Here is a 16,553-nt window from a genome sequence, read left to right as displayed (position 1 = left end):
CTTAGACTGCCGCAGTTGTGAGTGCAAAGCCACCTTCTAGTGTCTGGGGCCCCACTCACCCTCATCCCTCCTGTCGGCCGGAAGTAGGAAGTGGGCCTGGGGATGGGGAGAAAGGCAATAGGGAGAGGGCAGTTATCACCGGAGGGGTCAGGAAGGAAGACCTGCAGGAAGATGGGGGTTCCGTTCCACCACCGACTTCCCTCTACACCCCGAAGTCGATCCCAGCCCCAGCAGGGCAGGCCCCAGGTGCACAGAGGTGATGGCTCATGGTTCAGTGAAAACATAAACTTTTCCAAAATGGCAAAGAGTAGCTACAACCAGCCCCTGAACCCCACAGCCCTTTCTCCCAGGCACAGCACTGGTTCCCAGGAGTCTCCCTCCATCAACTCTTTCTAGTGGGTCAGGTCTTAGGGATTTTCTTTTTCACAACCGGGGCAGGGTGACTTTGGAAGAGTTTGACCATCAGGGGAGTGCGGGTGGCTTGTGAGTTCCTCTGGACCATTTCGTATGAGCAAGCCCAGGAAGACCGTGGCCATCCTTGGTAGTTGAAGCCCCTGCCACTATCTTTCCCAGTTTGGAAAAGATTCTAGAGGGCAAATATCTTGGCTGAAGTTTCAAGTGGGTTGAGGTGTTACAAGGTGTTACTAATTCCTCCTAAACGCTGGTTTCTGAGTGGCAGGGCTGGGTAGGGGGTCACAGGGGTTTGAGGGGACAGAGAGGCAAGGGTTGAAAGTAAAATGAAGGGCTGCGTGAGGCAGGGAGGACAAGAAGGACGGAAGCACCAAGCCCCTCCCTCCCTCTCCAGATCCCAGCTTCTGCCATTGCCACAGACTAGAGCCCAGGACACCCTGGTTCCTAGAGCTGTGTCTGGAGGAGAGCGGCTTCTCAGCTTCTGCCCCTGGCCTTCACCAAGCAGGCTTGTCTCCAGGTAATCTTGATTTGGTGAGGAAATGAGAAAGGGACACATCTGGTTGTGACTGAATAACTCCACCAAAATTCCGGGCGTCCTATGGTAGAGTGGCCAGCACTAGGAAGGGTTTGGTGGCTCTGTCACGGTGTTATTTTTTTCAGCATTACATAAGGCCATCAAATCATTTCTAAATGTGTTGGGTGCCATAATGAAGTTTGGGAGTGGCCCAAAGGGTGGAAAATTACCATAACAGGCAAGAGGCCCATCAGCTGTGGGGTCCCAGCCCCTTTCTGTGCTGGGATAATTTTAGTGGCTTTATATCCCTGCCGACCTCATCCCTACAGCTGGAGTTACGTCCAGCCCTGCATTCCTCTCCAGTTTTGCACTTGTCTGAACAATCCTTCTGGAAAGGAGGATCGGTGTCGCTGGGTTGACAGAAGAAGAGTCAGCTGGGTGGGAGGGCAAGCAGCAAAGGCCACACTAGTGTCAGCTCAGGGCAAGGTTTCAAGAGGGAAACAGCGACTCCCCCTCCCTCCACCTACAAGTCCTTTGTCATCCTCTGCTCCCCTAGGAGCGTTTCAAGCACCTTCCACACAGAACAGTCAAATTGTTTCCTGTGGTTCTAAAAGAGACAGGGAGATCGAGGTTGAGATCCAGGGTTTAAGGCCTGCTGTGAACTTCTACGAACTGCTTCCCAGTGCTAGGCCCGGTCCCCTTGCCGCTGGCTTCTCAGCAGCAGACGGAGGGGGACGCCCTCAGGGGACAAGGGTTAGAAATGAGGTGGGAGGAGGGGAAGTTTTTCCTTGTTATAATGATAGATCCCGGGGACAGGGAGTGGGGGCAAGGATGGTAAACTTCCTGCAAAGCTCATCCTCCCCCATTAAGAACCTTTCCACCTAAAATGCCAACAGTTCCCCTACGGAGAACCACGAATACTCCCTGGGGTCCTTTCTGTCTCTGACAGTCCACACTTCTTGGCTTACTGCTTATAGCCGCAACCTGGGAGCACAGGGTGAGCAGACAGTGGTTTTCTGGTTGGGCTGCCCGTGTCAGCATGAAAGCAACTCATGCCAATTGGAATGACCACGTGGAACATTCTTCCCAAGTGGGGCAAGAGTCCCTAAGGACCCCTGAGAACATCTTTGTTCTCTCTCCGCTCTCTGGCTCCTCTTTTCCCCCTCTGTCCCTCCTTGCTCTTCTTTGCTATTTCTGATTCTCTTCCTCCCTTTTTCTCCCTCTTTGATTTCCCTTCTTGGTCATCTGTGTCTGTGGCGGTTTGTGGCTCTAGGGGGCTTAGCTCACCCTGCTGGAGACCCTCAGGGTCACAGAGGTTACTCGGCCCCATCTTAAGATAAGGTCTCCTCTCACTGCTGGCCGCAAGCTAGACAATGGAGTTCCTGCTGGTTCTGACTTGAAGGATCTCGGCAATGCCTCCAGGCAGCTGCCCGAGGGAGGCCAGGAAGTCATAATGAAGTCCTAGAGAATCGGTTTGATTCCATGGTCTAATCACATTGAAGATATTTTGAATGAGGCCTAAGAAGTCATTCCGTTCTCCTTCCATTCCGGATGAGAAAATTTCCCCAAAGGTGGAAAGGAGATAATTTCCTTAGCAAGGAAAGTAGAGGGGAAGCAAAAAAAAAGGAGAGAAAAGTAGAGTGGCTGCAGAAGGAGAGGGAGAAGTAAGCCTCCTGCATGATGTGGAGTTTCCTTCTAAAAGCCCAGACCAAGGAGTGCCCGGCTTAGCTCCCCCGGGATCTCGGAGGGTGTGGGGTCCCTGGCGACACTTGGAAACCAGGGTGGGTGATGAGCCGTATCCACGAAGACCTCCTTACCTGAGTGAGCAAAGAGCCTCCTGGAGGTCAGCCACCACCGGGGGTCCTCGAGGGCTTCTCTGCCACAGCAAGGAGGGGAGGCTGTGCCATGGAATCTCAGACAGGGACCTGCGGCTCCTGGTCTCTGGCCAGAGCCGCCTACCTCGGGAGGCCTTGGAAGAACGGGCAGGGCCTGGAGAGTCTCTGCTGAGCCGAATCTCTTGGGCGGAGGCCTGTCTGCTTACATGGCAGCTTCAGCTGTCTGCCCTGCACCTGCCAGCAGGGTACCTACCGTCCTGGGGAGTAGGGAATGGGAGCGAGGAGCAGGACGGGCTTGGAATGAGGGTGACGGGTGCAAAGGAACCAGTCCCCCCTCCTGTGGCCCTCCAGCTGAGGCCTACCCAGACAGGTCAGAAGTCCTAAAGTGGTGCCCAGCCTGACCTGATTCCTGCCAGACTAGACAAGAGAGGAGGGCCTGGGGTCTCTCCTTGAGGACTGACAGGTCCATGCTAGAGTTGCACCCTTACTGTATATCCCTTTCTAGAATCCTGAGTCCGCTGGAATAGAGCTAAACTGGTCTTCATCGGTGTGTTTGTGTGTGAGGGTGAGTGGGTGAACACATGGGCGGTGACATTGCCCACCCTCGGGGGCTGTGATCTCAGGGGAGACAGGAGTAAGAAGCATGAATAGACGTGAGGCCCGTGCTTCCCAGTCAAGCAGCCCTGAACTGGACATAGATGGGCCGTGTCCCCAAAGTATCTCCCACTCATAGGGGAGAAACAAAAGGCAAATTTCCATCAGAAGAAAGGGAATGCACTTTGGGTCCAGTGAGAGCAAGAGCTGCTGTTTGTCCTGGTGTAACCCCGAGACCTACAAGGCACTTAGCACGAAGTGTTATTTAATAAATTCTTGTGGGCGAGTAATAGCAAGCAAGTTGCAGGAGCCTTTGTCTCCCTGCCCGGCTGCCACTCAGGCCTGCTGACCTCTGCTCCCCAGCAACTGCTGAGGGGAGAGGGGGCGGGGGTTGAGAAGTGAGGGGAGGAGATGCCCCAGACACAGGCCTTAGTCAGAGGGGCAGAAAAGGGATGCAGGGTTTTGGGGGAACCCTGTAGGCTCTCCTTCCACGTTACTGCTTCTTTTCTTAAGCCCAGTCTCACACAGACACACACCAGCTGGTATGTTCAGCCCTAGGATGTGATGTCCCCACTTGGTCCCCAACATGCTGCCATGAACTTTCTGGTTCTAAGGCTCCTTGTGGCCGCACTGACACAACACAGAATCGAGCCAAGCTCTTTCTGGACACTGAGGCCGCCTCAAGGCGTGTGCGAGACTCGAGGAGGTGGTTCATTCCCCCGGACTGTCAAGAGTTAGGAAGCAGGGGTGAATACGAGCCGTCCTTTACGTATACATTTGGATCAAGTCAATGAGTCACCAGCCATATAAGATGAAGACAAACTGGAACAAAAGATCCCATTGAAAATCTAGAGCGCGGGGGCGGGGGGGGGGCTCAGTCNNNNATGGCAGGAGACTCGATCTCAGGGTCGTGAGTTGAAGCCCCACCTTGGGGGTAGAGCTTACTTGAAAAAAAAAACCAGAGTGTGAATTTCCACCATGTGTCACAAGGATGGAAAACTAAGGTTTCCGTGCTACAGAATACCTTCTCTATGGAGCCGCCATCCTGTCCCCCTCAACGTACCTCCCGTCTGAGCAGCCTCTACGGTGGCTGGCTCCAGGAATGCAGGCCTGAGGTTGGGGATAAGGGTCACCTGGGACCAGGCCATCAAGCCGTCACCCTAAATCACCATGGATATGTTTACGTGACAACAGACGAGGCTGGGATTATCCATCTGTGTGCTGAGGGATGCGCCCCTCCTTCCTTCCACAAAGTGTATTACTGGAAACCTGAAGTCCCCTTCCCTGCCTCCCCTAAAACAGAAGGCGGGCTGAGAGCCCTTCGACAGGAAAATCCTCTGAGATCTTTCCCTTGTTTGGACTGGGGAGGGGTTTGGAGAAACACATTGTTCAGTCTAAAATAATAACCGTGGATCTGATGAGAGGTTCTGGGCAAGTGCAGTTTCGGCTGAATCATCATCCCGGTGCTTGTGTTTCTTAAAAATAAATGCCTTTGCAGAATTCTAATTATAGCCAGGAGAGCACTTGGAAGAGGTCCCTTCACGCACAAGCTCCCCTGGCTCTGGCCCTGAGACGAGCTGCTGGCCAGGAGGGAGGAGTGTTTCTGGCTGGGGCCCACAGGCAGGTGGCGGGCTGTGATAACCCAGTTCTGCCCTTCGCCAGGCCGGGAGATCGCAGCCAGTGTCGCGAGAAAAGGGTTTCCTCTTCCAGGCAGTTCACTGGGGACCTGGGTTGAACTCCTTTTCTGCCAGTATTAGCCTTTCTGCCAGTATTCTGCCATATCCCTGGGTTCTGGATACCTGAGGGGAGAGGGGAGGGTGGGCTACAGAGGAAGGGGACAACCTAGTTCCTTTTCTTTGGAAGCCCTCGAGCACTCTGTGCTTGCAGACCCACATTCAGCTTTTCCAGTAGGCAGGCTCCCCGGCAGCTTTCAGAGGTAGGATAAAGCTTCTCCTGGACGGGGTGGGAGGTGGGGGTTTCTTCCTCCTTGTTAGTTCTTAGAATGTCATCATGGTGACTTGAATTCCTGGCTTAGGACGTTATTAAAAATATCCCATGATAAAGGTAACATAATGAAGGCCTATCAGCCACTGACACGTTAATGAGAACTTGACCCTGGTTTAATTAGAAGCACGGGCTATTCAACGGTAGGGATTCATAGCTGAACGGACTTGATCCCTGTTCTCAGTTTGTTCGGTCTCCGAGACTGGCGTAAGGAGTAGGAACCTGCAGGATTCTTGAGCAGGCGTAGCAGAGAGAATGCCCCAGCATACAGGGGCGAGGAGTTATGCTGTGTGAGGGAGGGGAGTCAGATACTTCATGGGAGAAGTGGCGTTTCGGTTGGACCCTGAAGGGATGACAGGACATGGTGTTGGGGATTCCATGTCATGGCGCAGAGGCAGGGGCCATTGTGGTGTCATCCTTTGACGCTTGGGAGGATGCTTTGTGTGGGGAGCGGAAGGATGGGGTCTGTTTTCTTCACGGTTAAGGGCATGGGCTCTCGATTCTGGGGAGGATTTCTGGCTCTACCACTTGCTAAACATGTGGCTTTGCTTTAAGCAAGTTCCCCTAACTTTCAGTGCCTCGATTTCTTCCTCTGTAAAATGGGTAGGAACAGTATCAACCCCATCAGGTTATGGTGAGACTGAGTTAATCCCTGTACACCTCTCAGAGCAAGGCCTGGTGTGTTCTCAGTGCCAGCTAAATGAAAGCTATTAAGGGTGATTTCTCAGCACCTGGAAGACCCTGCCAGGGTGGGCAGGGGGAGTGACTGGTGGAAGTGCTAAGGAAAGGTTTAGAAAAAAGGAGGCCAAAAACTCCCAAATTAAAGTACATCTGTTTTCAAGGGAGCCAGTAGCAGACCAAAGGTAAAGATAATGGGTGAAGTTTTAGGAACACAGACACTTTGAAGAATGTGGTGAAAATTCCGTTTCCTCGGGGCTGATGGGCTCCAAAGTGAGGGAGTCAGGTGAGTGGCTAGGGACAGCAGTGATCCCAGGCAAGCCCACAGCCCAGGGCCGAGCGGCTAGTGTTTGTCCTCCTCTCGAACCCCTGGACCCTGCAGCCTGTCCGCTGACTTCCCAGCAGGCGCTGTTGGTGGCGGGACTGAGGGAGAGAAAATAGGTCAGCGCAGACCTACTCCACCACCCGGGAAGCCGTGTTAGGCTCGTGTCTTTCTAGCACTGTTCTCACACAGGAAGGCAGCACATTTATTAGAGTTTCAGGGAAGGAGAGGTGTGACTCGGTGTTGAGAAAGAGGCCTGGTCGGGAAGAAAGGTGCAGAAGCTGGGGTGAGCTCACTGGTGTGTGCTGCAAAGGGCCCTGGAACGGGGAGCCTCTTGGGGAGCCCGAGGAGTTGCTTACTCTTGACAGACAATGGGAGATGTGACATAGGTCCTACGCAGGGTGCAGGGCCCCGGCAAAGAAGATGGACTCTTACAAGTGAGTCTCCAGACTTCGTGTACGGTGTGGATTCTTCTCCTGAGTGAGTTCTAGAGAACTTGCTAGGAATGTGTACTCACTCCCCAGGTGGACCTTCCTCAGGCCAACTCAACACCCACCATGACCGGCATTGGAGTTGGTGTTGTATTAGCGAGTTAATGGACGGACAGGATCCCATCAGGATCAGGTTTGGTGGCGGGTAAGGTCGGGGTGAAGCTGTGACTTAGCCGGGACTCACCAGGGTGGGAAAGTGGCCCAGCAGAGACGGTACGGGGTGTCTTACTGCTCAGGGGGCCACGCTCCAGCCACCACTTCCATAAGACAGAAGAAAGAGCGGGAAAACCCAGGAAGGGCACATGCTCCTTGTCTTTGGAAGAGGTATCTGGTCACCTCCACGTCAATCTCAGTGGCTACAACTTAGTCTTGATGCCTGGTCAGCTTCAGAGAGGCTGGGAAATGTGGTTTGTATTTTCGGCAGCTCTGTGCCTGGCTGAAAATTGGGTTTTTACTAAGGCAGAAGGGGGGAGTGGACGTGGTGGGGCAACTAACAGATTCTGCCATGCAGAGATCATTAAAAACATCAGATAAAGAAAAAAAAAATCATGCACTACCAATGTAATTTATATCTGGATAAGGAATATATGCCCACCTAGTTCCACCATCAGGAAAGGTAGTGGGGAAATTATATTTTAATTGCTCTAGGAAATGACCCCCCCATTTAATTCTTTTGTAAAGTGAGGAATGCGTAGGGATACTTGAAGCTTCGGCAAGTGAATTTTTTTGATTTGCTGAATTTTCTAAAAGTGGGGCACATGGAGGAGGGGAGAAGCAGATTTGCCTTTCTAACCACATTTGCCTTAGGGTGATGTTAACTTAATGGGGAGTCTACCTGAAGGAGGAAGTCCCATATTAGCTGTTTGAAAAGATGACACACTTCAAGCAGGGAAACAAAACAGAGACTCTATTTCAGGCTTTTTGAAAAAATGAACTAGAGGGGTGCCTGGGTGGCTCAGTCGGTTGGGCGTCTGCCTTCGGCTCAGGTCATGCTCCCGGAGTCCTGGGATCGAGCCCTGCGTTGGGCTCCCTGCTCGGCGGAGAGCCTGCTGCTCCCTCCGCTTGTGCTCTCTCTCTCCTTCTCTCTCTCTGTCAAATAAATAAAATCTTAAAAAATAATTCTTTTAAAAAGGAAAAAAAATTAACTAGATACAAATGGACTCTGAACCAGACTTGTCTGCAAGAGCCCTAGTTCTCTTGACGTTAGTGGGCTAAGGGCTGAGATATAAGTGTAAGTTTGAACCCTCAGGCAGAAGCGTGCTCCCTTTAGCTGCCAGCTCAAGAATGGCCCTCACAGTGGCCCCTGGGGTCCACTCTGCCAGTGGCTGTGTTGATAGGGAGTGGCTGATCTCTAGGACATGTACGGCTGGAGGACACCATCGCCCTGAAGGTCAGGAGCCTTGAGCTCTTCGATGCAGTGTGCAGGGGTCTACAAGCAAGCGAGTACGGGGACTTCCATCCTCTGTCAGCCGTATTTGTCAGCATCATCTGTGCACCCTGGGCACCATGAGCAGAGACAAGGAACGAGAGGCAGGATTCCTGACCAGTAAAGCAGGGCACATGGTCACGCTGAGAAATCAGCCTCAAGCAACAGAGGCAAGGAAGTTTAGTCAGCGAAGGTTTCTTGACCACTCTGAATGATCGGGCTCAGAGGGGATGTTCATAGGCTGTAGGGTGTTCATAGGGTGAAGAGGAAGGGAGGGAGAGGAGATGAAGGTGGGCAGAGAGAGAGAGACAGAGAATGAGAATATGTAGGGCGGTAGAACTTGTTGCCCAAATTTGAGCCTTGTGTCCTTCAGCGGCTCCCTTGACATTAGCTGGCTATTGATTTCTGGCTCTGTTAATACCAAAGGAATTGGAGCACATTCATGCCAGGGGGAAACTATTTGCTGTTAGGAAACTCTTCAAAGGATAAACCACGAAACTGTTATATTTTCATTTTGGCCTTTCTTCTTCAAACACTTAAAACAAGGTTCATGTGTAGCCTATAAATATCTTCAGTCTTCTGGTAAAAGTGGCTGAATGTGGAACTTTTGAATTCGAACTCTCTAGCCATATTGAGCCTGCTAAACTTGGTTTATAAGCTCCGTTCTCTCTTATCAGAGAAGGTAGGAGGCTGAGAAATGGAAAAACTGAGAGAAGTTGTGAGAACGCTTAGGCATAATACTTTCATATCAGGAAATCGTTGAGGAAACGTCTTTCACGAAGACAAGTGATGTGCTTTCTGATTTTCCAGCTTGAAGTACTTTCTGACATGACTTCACATAAATGCTTATTAGTACTTTGGAAAATGTATTTAGGGAGAAGAGAGGATTTGCCACGGAATGATTTTCCACATTGACATGCTTTTTCAGATGAGTTGTAAAGGGTTCGCCCCGATGTTATGCACTGAGGCCTGGAAGAGTAATCCTCTATCAAAGATAGCCGAGCATCTCTCTGTGTGAATCTGGCACCTGAGAGGTCTTGTAGTTGCTGGGTTTCCCCCAGGGCACAAGCACCAGGAAGCCAAGGTTTCAAGGAGAGTCTGGCTGAGGTTTTTAGTTCCACGGTACTACGTGTGATTTGTTTTTGAGACCCTTTCCAGGTTTACAGATACCTGGGTTTCAGAAGTTAGAGTGTGACTGAATGCAGGTTCGAGCTGGACAAACTCATTCGGCAACCTGTGTTTTTTTTCAACTCTACATTGAAAAGCCTGTGAAAATGTTCCCTACATCCCGTTAAAGTGGACTTGAGAACACAAGGTCAAGCTGGGGACCAAGGCTGGAGGTGGGGGGGCTGGGAGCAAGCATCTGAAGGGTCAAGAGAATGAAGTCGAGTTCTCTGAATCAAATACTAAGTGATCTTTCTCTATCCCAACCCCCTCCCCCACCACCTTCCTTTGACCCTTAGGCCTGCACTGCCTGAAAAGAAGGTGGCTGACCTCAGCACGCTGAATGAGGTGGGCTACCAAATCCGAATTTAGGCAAGCCATATCAGCCGGCAAGAGGGCTTCCGTGGTGCTTCTCTCTGCACTTTACCCCAGCATCTTCAGGAGGAACGGCAACTATTTATTGAGAACCTGTGGATTTTATTTTTAAGGATTCACTTGGACACGGAATCTGAGTGGGTGGTAACAACTAATGTTGAAATTCACCAAGGGGCCACCACGAAAAGGCTGAAGTAAGAAACCCCACTGGGGTTGGACTGTCCCCCTCACTACAGATAGAAAGGGTAATACGTAACTGTAGTTTTCTATCTTCCCATTGACCTACTTTTGTTTACTTGCTTTTGAACATGATGCCTCCTCACCAGTAGTAAATATTACTGAAACCCTCCCTCCCACTTTTGATATAGTAAGGTAACTCAGCCAGTATTAATGTCTTTTTTCAGCAATAACAGAGGCAAAGATTGGTGGGATTTTTTTTTAAGCAGTCAATATTACCTCAGCATCTTGACATCAGATATGCAAACTTAATGGTGTTTTTTTTTTTTTTTAATTCTATTTGTATTGTTTCCCCAATATTTCCAATGGGGATCTCCATAAAGTTTGGACTTTTTTCCTGGTGCACACGTAATAGGATTTAAGGTATTATATCAAGTGTTTTACTAAAAAGCACTGAAATTCTTCTGGCAATACGGGAAACTATTTTCAGGACCTTGGAGTTACTTCTTTCTTAATCTTTCTTAAAGCATTCACTGACAGCGGTTTTTGTTCTTTCAAAACAAAAAGCACGTTCAGAAGGTAGTCTGTGTTCTGTCACTAACATTTAAACTTTGCAAACTCCAGCAAAAAAAGCACAAGAGGTCTTGGCAGTGTGACACAAATTTAGCAGTATTGCAATTACCTCTGACAATCACAAACTCAGAAAGCAGAGGCCAGGAGTGAACCAGTCTTCAGAGTCTTGAGAACCAGATAACCTTTCTGTTCACATTTCATCTGATTTTTTAACTCTGAGTCAGGCCTTGATTCTGAAGGACTCACTGTTGTCAGAGAGGTGTTCTGATGTCTTATATTAAGACCAGATGTGGCACGGTGTGATCACCTTCCAGTCCCTTGCTTTTAAGGACCACTTCATGACATTTAGGAATTGCTATTGGAAAATGCGGTGAATTAGAGAAGCAGAACCTTTTTTTAAATGGAAAAGTCTTCAGGTAAGAAAATGGAAAAGTCTAAGGTGTTCCACCTTAGAGCGTGATGGAGTCCATGAAGGAGTGTGAGTACTTGTGTGGCTTCTGACTGCAGACCGCACAGAGGAGCTCTACCTGCCACGTCTGTACGTTATCCACGTCACGAGTATGCTTGTTTCATCTGTTATTGCTCAGTGGTCGTGCTGACTCATGAGACCAACTTGCATGTAAGTGATGTCTTCTAGTCAACAGAAGTGTTATTTCAGTTGTCAGGGCTTCCTCTCTGGCTCTCTTTGCCTGAAGGTGAGTTTAGAAAGGGGAGCAGAAAAATAATCTGCTCACTGAGATTCTTTACCAATATAACCACTGAAGGTGACGTCCTCCCTTGGCCACGTGCGCAGGAGCTCACTTTATGCCAGAACTCAATGGCGTTCATGGAAAGTGGTATTTTCTTGAAAAAGAAGGAAGTGTAGTGTCCTTTACATGAAAAGGACCAAACATCTCAATTAGATTAAAATACAGAAGTTAAAACTTCTGAATTTAATCACTTTCTTTAAGAATAGTATTATCAGTTCAAGATGTATCTTTGTATCTTTTCGTAAGGCAAACTCATTTGGAGCCTCACGGCCACATGGACTGAAATATTTGAATTAGTCAATTCATTCTTGTTCTAAAACACTACTGATTTAGCTTTCTCTATGAAAAACAATATATATGTATCTTATGTTTGTCAATCTGAAACTTTAAGTCTCTAATAAGTATACAACTTAAAACACTGCGGTCATTCTAAGAGCTTGGAATAGGATTTTCCAAGTATTACTTAAGTACTGTCCCATCCAAAACATAGAATGTCATTAGCTGCACGGCCTCTTGTTTCCCACACAGAAGGGTAAGAGAATAGGAACACGGACTGTTCTAATATGCTGACGTATAAGCCTTAAAACTGCCAGCTGGTTTGGTGATTCAATTAGTAACCTGATTTTTTTTCCACTCACTTCTTGATTTTAAGATTCAGTCCCCCAGAGCAAGGGTTAATCACAGAAACATGAAAAGTAATTTAAATGCCTATGGAATTATGTTGATTTCTAAAAGATTTGAGAAAGGCACCAAACTCTTAAATTCTAGTGCAGGAATTTAATTAAAATGATATTAACGCAAAAACAGAACCAAACCATGACATGATTTACCCGCTCCCCCAAACTGATGTTAAAACTGGCTATTATTCAAAAGATAAAACTATGAGATGATCTGAATCTAGTTTCTAAAGTTATTAATGCAAGAGAAATTTTATGCTTAAGCCATTATGGGGGATATATGCAAAGTTTAAATGGATGACAGAAATCTTGATTTTAGACTCCATGTTGTGCTGTTTTGAGTACACTTTATTTCAGAAAGTGATATTTAGTATTTTCTATACACTTTGAAATCATGAGCATTTCACTTTTTCTAAGTCAATTATTTCATAAGGATTTTATTAATAGATATTGGTAAATAGAACTTTGGAAATCTTACTTCTGTATTCTTACTATACCCGAGGCTTTTGTAAGCTATAGTTTTATGTACAACCTTGTACAGTTTTTTTGACACATAATTCAGAATCTTGTTTATTCTCTTGGACTTTGTTCTGGCCAATACATTTTTTTTTAAAACTTTAAGGAAAACTGTGATTGTTTTAGTGGGTATTTTTCTAAGTAAAGGCAAACTTGTATAATGGTATTTTAGAGAATGCCAGATAAGTGCATGTTTCAAGTTAATGTTTTTCTCATCACTTGTATGTTTATACACAGCATGGGACTTTAATAAAACCATCCTGGAAACTTAAGGATTGTTTTTCTTCCAAAAATGTAAGACGGTGTGATTTATTTTTTTCTTGCCCTTTTACTACATACTTGTCCTAGTAAATGCATTTATCCCTCCCTCATCCTTGTCTTCTTCCACAATTCAGACTCTGTACTCAGCACTCTTCTGTTTTGCCACATCTGATCTCACTTACATTTTAGCACCACCCTAAGTAACACAGGCTTAGGGTAATGAAATAGCTTAGAAGGGGCAACAGCCCAGCACACACACTTAGCGCGCCTACCACAAACTCTCCAGGCACAGGTGCACCAGAGTAATAATTTATTAGGTGATTCACAGAGACAAAGTGCAAATAACTTGACTTCTCTGTTTCCCCAACCCCTTGAACTCTCTGGATCTCTAACCTGGTTTTTTAGGAAAGCAAAGGGTTAAAAAGCAGACAGTTGCTAAATCCCACCCCCCCAAAGGACAAGATTTCAAACATGCATATTATCTTGATCTCAAAAGGTATAGTAAAGCCAACATTTTTTACTCCATAGCATCTCTTTCCATTTTAAAACTTGGCCAGTACAGCCCTTCAGACTAGGGGTGATTTGGCTTCAGCAATTAACCAGATTTAAATGCTTTTGGCAGGTAAATACAAGGGTCCAACAAAGTTATCAATTCTTCTGACCAAAAAGAGTAAAGACAAGTGGGTAGTTAATTGTAGTGGAGCTTTAAAAACCTGTGAGAAGGTTGTTACATGGACCCTTTGGCCTCCAGTTCACAAAATACTATTATGTCCTAAAGGCTACAGTGGAAAGCATTTTTATGGATTAACTCTACAAAGTGAAGCATGTGAAAAGGGCCTAAAATCAATATTTTGATCAGGACATAAAAAATCAAATTTTCACAGACATTTTCAGAGATGTTAGTTTAGCAACAATGACCTATACACAAAGTTATCTGTTAATAAACTCACATAACACAAAGCAGTAATTAATGAACTTTCATTTTTCTCTCCCCAATATTAAAAGGGATTAATGATACTATTATTTGATGATGACAATATCTGCTAATTAGAACATACAATATTCTGCAAACTGTTACTAGAAAATGTGGAAAATCTTAGAACTACAGTTAATACTGTAAGTAAAAACCCAAAAAAGTGAGAAATTAAACATTTAAAAATACTTGCTTATTGTGATTTTTAGTAGGTAAATCCTTATAACCCACATGCCTTGTTCAGGTAGTCATTTGATTTCTTTTCTTAAAAAATAACTGTAGTAAATATACTTTAGTACAAAAACCTTTAAAGTCCAGGACCTGGAGTAACAACTGCTTTCTAATTTAAGATGAGGCGTTCTCTGAAGAACACCCGTTGTAAAAATTTTTATAATTCAGTATAATTGTATATAAAATTACTACTTAGTAAAAATGGACATAATTCTTTGATCCTAATGTCTAAAAAAGAGGACATGTTCACTTTTTCTGTTTTAAAATGTTTGCTCCAAATACTCACAGAGCGCCAACTATGGGACTCACTAGACCTGCTCTTAACCACTTTACCAAAAAATGTCAGCACCCCCCACACTGCTGCCTCATTATAAAAGAAAACAGTAACATCTTAGAAACAAAACCACTAAGACGGTTAAAATTACTACTTAAGAGTATTACATCTCCAAGTGGGTATCTCCCCACTAGTTCTGTGGGCTTCCTAAAGATCTGAGGCAAAACCAAAAGAATCTTATAGCTGCCACTTTCTTCTAAAGATAAGCTTCCTAATAAAATAAATTTCCCCAGAATTGGTTAAGAAAAATAAAGTCTCTCCCCCAACCCAGGGATCTCTTCTTGAAACTGAAGAGAAAAAAGAAAATAAACAAACAAACTGGAAGGGAAACAAAGGCGTTCTAACCCAGTCTCTGCCTCTCTCAGGCATGCCGGAATGGTCTGTCTGTCACAGGATGGAAAGAGGGCGTGTGTGAAGCACCTCACCTACTAGTTCCAGTGACCTACATCTCCCAAAAAAATGCAGACATAGCACACGGCTCAGGAGAGTAATAAGATGGATTAAGCAATCTGTACAATTGTAGAAAGCACTATCAAGCCCTCTCAAAACCACACTAAAATGGTTGGTTGGACACTTGTGAGTGATTTCTGAGATGAACTAATTAGGACTCAACAAACAGATGGTCCTCACAATGAAACCAGGCCTTCTGGAAGGGAAACGAGCTGTGGTTCTCAAGAACTCAAAGATACTTTGGATCCACCGTAAAGCTTGCCAAAAATATCAACTGAAATTCTTTACTAACTAAAGAGGATGCACTGTATTTAAAAATCACTGTCAATTTTACTGAGATGTAGAATAAAAAATATTTACAACTCTTTTACAATAAGGAGCGTTCAGACCTCACTTGTCAGGAAAATATTTTGTCGGTATTACAAAGAAAATTGTTGTAAACTTGTTTCTTCTGACCTCTGTCTCAAGCATTTAACATAACCTCTTCAGAAACTCCACGGTGCAAAAATAAACATGCAAACTCTCAAGAAATATTTTACATTTTTTGAAAAAGAATATAAATTGGAAAGAAAAGTATGTATGTAATCAAGAAGAGTCACAGCTCAAGTCTGAACTTAGCCAATAAAGGGAGATGATCTGAAGAATTATTTTCATTTGGAAGTCCGTTAACCGTCCATAAGTCTTGTTCCGTAAGGAGTGATAGTCTGGCCAGAAGTTTCAAGCCACCAACCAGAGCCACTTCAGCTCCTGCATTAAGGAAACACATGTTTAGTGAAACTGTGTCAACAGGTTATTGTAAATTAATCATACAAGTCCCTTTTTGAACAATGATACAGAACTTCAAAATCGTCGGGAGTTTAAAGGGAAACAGCTTTTAGAATATGATTCAATTTCATACTGAGACCTAATTATAGTTCTCAGACACACAAGTTTCAGATTTTTTTTTTCTGGTTCAGATTTTTTTTTTGTTTTGAGTTCTGCAAATAATCTTTAGAAGAAAATACCAGTGTAATACTTAAGTATGTTAAAAGTAATGTGAGGGGTGCCTGGGTGGCTCAGTCAGTTAAGCATCTAACTGGATCAGGTCATGTTCTGAGGGCTGAGACTGAAACCTCCGCTGGGGCTCCACTCTCAGCAGGGAGCCTGCTTGTCCCTCTTCCTCTCCCTCTGCCTCTGCCCCAACTTGTGCACGCTCTCTCTCTCAAATAAATAAAATCTTTAAAAACCAATAAAAATAAAAAAACAAAAAATAAAGTAACTTGAGGGGTGGCTGGGTGGTCCAGTTGGTTGAGTGTTCGACTCTTGGTTTTGGCTCAGGTGGTGATTTTGGGATTGTGGGGTCAGCCACAATAGGCTTCAAGCTCAGTGCAGAGTCTGCTCGGGACCCTCTCTCTCTCTGCCACTCCCCCCACCTCCACGCTCACGCACATACTCTAAAATAAATAACTCTTAAAAAAAAAAAAAAGTAATTTGAGATTGACAACTACATAAGAAATTCATCAACTACTCCATAGTTGTATAAACCAGACAGACCCAGCCACGGCTGAGTAGGAAGTTTGTTAGGTGACTGGAGAATAGATTAGTATACTCTGGTTCCCGAGTCTGTGCTCACAGTAAGAGGGCCCGCTGTTAACAGCAACATTTGAGGTGCCAGTCCATGGCACACTCCCGCCACCTAGTGAGCACTTACAGCATGGCAACCATCAGACCCTGACTACAAATTCAAAGCAGCTAACATATTTCATAGTTGATCTAGTTGGGGAGGGGTAAGCCATTTCCTGAGTAGTACTAATAAGGT

At 45.9% G+C, this 16,553-nt stretch overlaps 2 protein-coding genes across 6 annotated transcripts in view; one reads left to right on the top strand and one right to left on the bottom strand.

The window, feature by feature from the left end:
• VASH2 (vasohibin 2) overlaps nucleotides 1–12,908 on the top strand; it is a 38,677-nt gene extending 25,769 nt beyond the window's left edge. The window contains exon 7 of the mRNA XM_008701160.2: nucleotides 9,739–12,908. Within this exon, the coding sequence (XP_008699382.2) occupies nucleotides 9,739–9,811 (73 nt within the window). The 3' untranslated portion in view covers nucleotides 9,812–12,908. The remainder of the gene's footprint in view (nucleotides 1–9,738) is intronic.
• Nucleotides 12,909–13,060: 152 nt separating this feature from the next.
• The window catches only part of ANGEL2 (angel homolog 2), an 18,773-nt gene continuing 15,280 nt past the window's right edge, over nucleotides 13,061–16,553 (bottom strand). For all 5 annotated transcript variants that reach the window (XM_008701158.2, XM_008701155.2, XM_008701156.2 and 2 more), the window contains one exon: nucleotides 13,061–15,502. In XM_008701158.2, coding sequence (XP_008699380.2) covers nucleotides 15,351–15,502 — 152 coding nt within the window. In that variant the 3' untranslated portion in view covers nucleotides 13,061–15,350. The remainder of the gene's footprint in view (nucleotides 15,503–16,553) is intronic.

The sequence above is a fragment of the Ursus maritimus genome, unplaced genomic scaffold (assembly GCF_017311325.1).
Source record: "Ursus maritimus isolate PB19 unplaced genomic scaffold, ASM1731132v1 scaffold_2, whole genome shotgun sequence".
Classification (NCBI taxonomy): Eukaryota; Metazoa; Chordata; class Mammalia; order Carnivora; family Ursidae; genus Ursus; species Ursus maritimus.
The sequence above is the reverse complement of the archived record's forward strand: the minus strand, read 5'-3'. Positions and strand labels throughout refer to the sequence as shown.